Consider the following 7,737-nt stretch of genomic DNA (forward strand, 5'->3'; position numbering starts at 1 on the left):
TTTTGTCCGGGAAAGGTTGGTTTCTAAGACGATTCGAACTACTTTTGTTCGTTCTCATTTGCAACTCGCAGACATTTTCACCAAAGCACTTGGTCGTGTTCCATTTCTTGTCGTTTTTTCCAAGTTAGGCATTTCATGTCTTCATGCTCCAACTTGAGGGGGAGTGTTGGAATAGAAGATTCTATATGTTGTTATGATTTGCTGTGATATGTTGTAACCTGTATTTTGTTAGGATATGTATAACTGAGTCCTATTGTAATTAGGTGTAGTTATTTATCTTTAGGAAGTTGTTTTACTATTTGGTAACAGACTGTTTGGTAACAGCCGTAACAGCCTATTCTATTTAAGATACATTGATGTACAGTTTTAAATCAATGGAAATACTATCAATTGATACCATTTATCACTACTATATAAACATCTCTTAATTCATGACATACATTGAATTGAATAACTTTTGCAGCAGACGTCAAAGTTAAAATAACTATTTTGAAAAGGATTTTTTTGGTATTTACATTAACAAAAGAAATAAATTTGTTGTTGGTGACTAAAATCTTTATATCAAATTAATTAGCAAGCAATTAAAATAAGGGTAAAATGAGCAAGTTAGTTCAATACTAATAATGAATTTGGATGAAAAAAATTATTAGGAGGTAAGTGATAAGGAAAAAAAATTTAAGTGATAAAAAAATGAACTACATGGGATTTCTGAATTTTTCTCTAAATTTTATCAAAGAAGCTTCTTATCATCAGCCAAGGTACTATATTTTATGGTATGTCTATTATTGTTCAGTTTGGCATGTTACGTGATTTGAAGGCCACTAGTTACTTGGTGTGCAACCGCCAACGAGTATGGTCCCTTCCAAAATTAGTTCCGGATCTTAACTTTTTTGTAACAAGAAAACCACAAAAAAGATTTCGCTGCAAATTAAGTAATTAACCGCAACATCAGATATCAAACCTTAGCCCTTCGGCTCAATAATTCTTCTGCTGTGCCATCAAATCAGACAAGAGTGAAGAAAAAGAAAAACAGGAGGTGTACGTTGTTGAAGCGTTATCTACATATCTTGATACCAAAAGTTTTCCAATCCTTTTCTTAGAATCCTGAGTAATTCTCATTATGCAAAACTAATTTACAATAGAAGGATTTTCACCTTATATACATCAAGCCAAAAACGCAGTAAAGATCAGTAAGTTGTAACTAACTAACAATAAGGAAACTGATGCCAGCTCATAGGCAAACAACATTAGTTAGAATCATCCACGTCATCCACGTGTTCCATAGCTGAATTGGAGTATGGTAACAGCCCCCCGCAAGTGGGACGATGGACATCCAGAAGACCCAACTTGGAGACGGCTTGCTGAAACGCAGAGACATACAGAGGTTTCGTAAAAAGATCAGCTACCTGATTTACTGAGGAAACAGGCAATAAATGGATTAAGCCTTGAACCACTTTCTCACGAACAACATGACAATCCAATTCAACATGTTTGGTTCACTCATGGAAAGTGGGATTGTGAGCCAAATATAAGGCTGAAGCATTATCACAATAAACTGCCGAAGCCTTGGTCAAAGGGAAATGTAAATCAACAAGAAGATAAGAAAGCCATTGAACCTCACACGAAAGGCAGGCCAAAGCTCGATATTCAGCTTCACAAGAAGAACGAGAGACAACAGTTTGCTTTTTGGATTTCCATGAAATGAGTGCTGAACCAAGAAACACACAATTCCCTGTAATGGAGCGTCTTGTATCAGGGCAAGAGGCCCAATCCGAATCAGAATAACCGGACAGCTTCAAGTCATTGGCATGAGGAAAGAAAAGACCAGAAGCAGGAGAATTCTTTATGTAGCGAAGAACTCGAGAGGCAGCAGCTTGGTGAATATCAGTAGGAGAAGAGATGAATTGACTTAACTGTTGAACGGAGAAAGCAATGTCTGGTCTTGTTGTGGTAAGGTAAAGAAGTCGTCCAACAAGACGACGATAAGATGAAGGATCAGATAATAAAGTCCCCATATCACGTTTAAGCTTGAGGGAAGCATCCAATGGAGTGGAGGCGGACTTTGCAGCAAGCAAACCAGAATCAGATAGAAGGTCTAACGCATACTTGCGTTGATTAACAACAATTCCCTTTGAGGAACGGGAAATCTCAAGACCAAGGAAGAATCGTAATGCACCAAGATCCTTGATCCGAAATTTATTATCAAGAAACTGCTTGACACGCTGAATTTCGTTTAAACAGTTGCCAGCCAACACCAAGTCATCTACATAAACCAAAATCGCCGTGAAATGAGAGCCATTCTGAGATGTAAAGAGGGAATGATCAGCCTGTGATTGAGCATATCCTAAAGAAAACAAAGCTGAAGTAAGCTTGGAGTGCCATTGCCTACTGGCCTGCTTCAGGCCATAAAGGGACTTGAGCAGCTTGCAAACTTGATTTGGTTTTGGACTGGTAACACCTGGAGGTAAAACCATGTAAACATCCTCATCTAAGTCACCGTGTAAGAACGCGTTATTGACATCCAATTGCTCCAAGAACCAATTTTGGGCAGCAGCAAGAGCCAGGAGAGTACGCACGGTGGTTAGCTTAGCTACTGGGGAAAATGTATCGAAGTAATCAATGCCTTCGATTTGGTTATACCCCTTTGCAACCAATCTAGCCTTGTGCCTCTCTATGGTGCCATCAGCATTATATTTGGTTTTAAAAACCCACTTGCATCCAATTGGAGTCTTTCCAGTGGGAAGGTCAACAAGTTTCCATGTAGCATTGAGAGACAAGGCTTGTAATTCTGTGTGCATGGCCTGCTGCCAACAATTGTGCTTAACAGCTTCAGTATAGGTTCTGGGATCAGCTTGCAGTGAGACATTAAAGCAAAACTGCTGGTACTTAGGAGAGCAACGATCATATGTGAGAACAACATGTAGGGGATACTTGACAGTAGAGGATGTATGAAAGGAGTTGCAGTGAAAATCATGAAGGTAAGAAGGTGTTTGTCTGATTCTGGAAGAACGACAAATTGAAGACAAAGGAATTGGTAGTTGGGTGACAGGAGGGTTGGGATCCGGTAAAGAAAAAGGAGGGTCAGTAGGCTCAGTAGTGGTGTGGTGAGGGGAATCATAATCAAGTAAGGGAGAGTGGGGCAGGACAGTGAAGTTATTGGGGTCACTGTCAGGAATATTGGAGGTAGGGAAAAAGGAAAGGAAGTTTCATAAAAGATGGTATTACGAGAGATAAAAATTTGTTGGGTTTGGAGGTCATAAAGTATACAACCTTTGGTATGGGCAGGGTGTCCTAAAAAGACAGATTTACAGGCTCGAGGGGACAATTTGTGTCTATGGGAGGACAATGTGGAGGCATAAGTCAAACAGCCAAACACTTTGAAGTTGGCTAGGATGGGTGGTTTGGAATATAGGACTTCATAGGGTGACTTTTGCTGAAGTATAGGTGTTGGAAGGTTATTAATGATGTAGATGGAATGATTTACTGCAAAACTCCAAAGAGAATGTGGAAGGCATGCTTGGAATGCCAAGGCTCTTGTGACATTCATGATGTGTTGGTGTTTGCGCTCCATTAATCCATTTTGTTGTGGAGTTTCAACACAACTAGTCTCATGTATGATCCCCTTTTGTGCATAAAATTCTGGTATCATGAACTCCTTGCCATTATCAGTCCGAATGCATTTCAATGATACATTAAACTGGTTTTCTATGAGATTAATGAAATTCTGCAGCATTGTTCGAGTCTCACTCTTATGAACCATGAATCTAACCCAAGTGAATCTGGAAAATTCATCTACTAAAGTCAGAAAGTATCTATATCCTTGAATAGTAGGAACAAAAAAGGGCCCCCAAATGTCAGCATGCAATCTTTCGAACACCTTATTCACCAATGAATTACTAGATGGAAATGACAACTTCTTTTGTCTGGACAAATGGCATATATCACAAGGTTTTGTAACTACATTTCTGATAAAAGGAAATTGGGAAGCAACATGCTTCATGACATTATCTGAAACATGGCCTAAACGAAGATGCCATATAGATGGATCATCTTTATTACATTGAACAGAATTACTAAAGTTGTGAAATCGTGACTCCAAAGGAATCAAGTCAGTGGCCATTACAAACAATCCTCCATGCCTCTCAGCTGTACCAATCGTCCTCAAAGTGCAGTTCTGCTTGATGAGACATGTTGAAGCATGAAAAGTGAGGAAACAATCAACATTATCAAGTAATCGTGTAACTGACACGAGATTAACCTTGAATTCAGGGACATACAACACATTCTTTAAAATGAGGGAAGAAGAAATGTTGACATTTCCAGAATATGAAGCAGAAACAGAAGCACCAGTTGGCAATTTTATGAATATAGGTGATATCTTGTGAAGAGAAGAAAACACGCATCGAAGATTAGCAATATGATCTGTAGCTCCGGTATCTAAAATCCATATAGTTGAATTCATACCTGTATTTGGGAAAATATGATCATCTACTGCTGTTTGGGCCATATTTGCGACATGTTCAGAATCAGATTGTTGCATGAAGCTGCAGAATTCCTCATATTTGTTTCTTGGAATTGAGATCTGTTGCTGCACGTCATTGTCACAAATTTCAGCAGTATTATTAGTATCATTTGAAATTACAGCATTGCTAGAATTTGGATAATTCCTTGAACGATAGCCTTGAGGAAATCCATGTTTGAAATAACATGCATCAATCGTGTGGTTAGTCTTTTTGCAGTGAGTGCAAAATTTGTTCCCTATGGCTTGTCCACGTCCAGTATTGGACCTTCCTCTACCTCTATTGTATGTGAAACCACGGCCACGATAGTTATCAGAAGAGTTTGCAAAAAAATTTATCTCCCTTGCACCTCCACCATGTGCATCTGATTGGAGTTGCCTCTCTTGTTGTAAAACCAGAGAAAAGGCTCTGTTAATGTTAGGGAGAGGAGACATGAGCATTATTTGTGAACGGACATGAGCAAATTGCTCATTGAGACCTCTCAAGAATTTGATTACTTGATCAGTGTCTCTGTACTCACGTATGCGAGCTAAGTTTCCACAAGTGCAGGGAGGAAGAGGTCTAATGTTGTTCAGCTCATCTGAAATTGTCTTCAAGCTTGTGAAATAATCAGAGACCGATTTTCCACCTTGATTAATCTGATGAAAATCTTCTTGCAGATATGATATCCTAAACATATCAGATTGGGAGAAGCGATCTTGCAAGTCACTCCACACTTCATATGCTTTATCAATCCAAAGAATCGATTGAACAATGGAATTATCAAGAGAACGGTGAAGCCAAGAGAGTACCATTGTGTTGCATCTCTCCCAGGCTGGAAATTGTGGATCTTCTTCTTCAGGAGCTGTGATGTTGCCATTAACAAAGACCAGCTTGTTCTTTGATGTTAAGGCTACTTTCATGGCTCGTGACCACGAATTGTAATCTTTCCGTTCATCAACGGAGAAACAAGAATCAAAGAAGGTGATTCGTTTGGGTGAAGATGATAGGGATCTGAGAGTTGGTTTTGATCTGGCATAGTTGTGCAGATTATGGATCTTGATCGGAGAAAACAGTTACAGAAGCGATGAATGGTTCAGAGCCCTTAAAGCTCTGATACCATCTTAGAATCCTGAGTAATTCTCATTATGCAAAACTAATTTACAATAGAAGGATTTTCACCTTATATACATCAAGCCAAAAACGCGGTAAAGATCAGTAAGTTGTAACTAACTAACAATAAGGAAACTGATGCCAGCTCATAGGCAAACAGCATTAGTTAGAATCATCCACGTGTTCCATAGCTGAATTGGAGTATGGTAACACCTTTTCTGACGTCATTTAATTTGTGTCCAACGTGCTTGCCTAAATCACCACACACAATTCCACACCCTAAATCACCAAGCACTATGTCAGTCACTATTTGGCCTTCTTTTAAGTTTTCAGCAAAGTCTATCCACCAAAAAAACAATGTCCCGTCTCTATTATGACACGGCTACATTATGTAATGATTCATCGACCAAGTTCTTTGCACTTTACTGATATTTAATTCTACTTTTATCAAGATGGCATCCCGGTGGGACTTCTGTGTTAATACTTTATATTTACGCCATTCAAAGTAACGTTTATCGCTAGATCATTATTTTCAACAAATTAACTCGTAATTAAGTCCAATGGCAAAACTTGCACCCAATGTTGGGCTGATGAAAGTAACTCATGGGCCAGAGGGTTGGTATTAATCTCAGACTATCAGGTAAAGTCTATTATTATCCTTTCGGGCTTAAGCCCACAGAAAACAGGAACGGGCCTACAAAAGGGCCCAAGATTCAAGAATAATAATAAAATGTGACTTAACTGCAAGGGAGAAAGAGAAAAGTAGAAAACCATGGTCGCGAAACCACACATGATCTTTGCGTATGGCACGCTGAAGGAAGGATTACCCAACCATGCTCTGATGGAGGAGCTGATGGACAAGGACGACGCCGTTTTGGTGGGGACCTACTTCACACGGCAGCCCTACCCGCTGGTGTGCGGGCCCCACGGCATCCCCTACCTCATAAACCTAACCGGGCCGGGTCAACGGGTGAAGGGCGAGGTGTACGCCGTGTCCGATAGCGCCCTGGTTCGGCTGGACGAGTTCGAAGGTGTGAGCGCTGGGTATTATGAGAGGCTACCGGTTGTGGCGGTGGAGGAGGGTGGCGAATCGGTGGAGGCGGAGGCATATTTCGGGCACCGGAGTTTCGGGGAGGTGCTATGGAAGGTGAAGGGGGAAATGGGGCTGAGAGAGTATGGGGAGAAAGAAGCGAGGGAGTATGTGAGGAAGGAGGACAGGCCAGGTGGCAGAAACAATATACTTGACCTAGTTCGTTAGTTACTGTTCTGTCTTCAACTCTTCATCAGCGTCTCTTGTCGCAATTTAGTTTGTGTATTTTTTAATAAATAAGGGAAAAACTACTCTTATAAAACATAAGAGTAGTTTATCTCCTATAGACCCATCAAACATTGTGATTTTTTTTTTTTTTTTTTGTAAATAGTGGCCCACCATATGTGTCAATTATCTCTCGTGTAACATGAGATTAGATGAACCCAATAAATAAATATTGGTTTAGTATGTTTCTCAAATTTTATTTCCTCCGCATAAAAATATGATCAACATAAATAAAAGAGAGAAATAAAAAATGGGATAGAATATTGTGACACCCAAATTATGTTACACCCATGTGACACTCAGTCAATCTCACCGTTAGATCGCTTATGTTGATCCAACGGTTATATTTATTTCCATCTTTGTATGGTCATGATTTCCCAAATTTAAAGTGAAAGCATTAAATATGAGAAATCATAACCATACAAAGATAGAAATAAATATAAAATATTAAATTTGGAAAATCATGACCATACAAAGATAGAAATAAATATAACCGTTGGATCAACATAAGCGATCTAACGGTAAGATTGACTAAGTGTCACATGGGTGTAACATAACTTGGGTGTCACAATATCATATCCCATAAAAAATATGTATAAAAATAAGTTTATTGTTACAAAATGAGAAGAAAATAAACCTCTAAATAATTTGCTGTTATCTGCTGTTCATATCGGAGGGCTCTTCGCCATTCGACAAGTGGACGCTAATAATAAGTAACTATTATTTCAATTCGATCAATATTGAAACCTAAGTACCTAACCATAAATTAGTACCCCATTTTTTATACATAAAATAATTAAGGGATCACAT

The 7,737-nt window shown here is 39.1% G+C and overlaps 1 protein-coding gene across 1 annotated transcript; it reads left to right on the plus strand.

Annotated features, from left to right (window-relative positions):
* Nucleotides 1-6,367: 6,367 nt before the first annotated feature.
* Nucleotides 6,368-7,108, plus strand: LOC133317107 (putative gamma-glutamylcyclotransferase At3g02910). Its single transcript, XM_061518933.1, has one exon. It carries the CDS (start codon nt 6,385-6,387, stop codon nt 6,868-6,870), a length of 486 nt encoding a protein of 161 aa, XP_061374917.1. The 5' UTR covers nt 6,368-6,384; the 3' UTR covers nt 6,871-7,108.
* Nucleotides 7,109-7,737: the final 629 nt, after the last annotated feature.

This window comes from Gastrolobium bilobum, unplaced genomic scaffold, assembly GCF_033153095.1.
Source record: "Gastrolobium bilobum isolate Gb01-03AN ecotype WA unplaced genomic scaffold, APGP_CSIRO_Gbil_v1 utg5371, whole genome shotgun sequence".
Classification (NCBI taxonomy): domain Eukaryota; kingdom Viridiplantae; phylum Streptophyta; class Magnoliopsida; order Fabales; family Fabaceae; genus Gastrolobium; species Gastrolobium bilobum.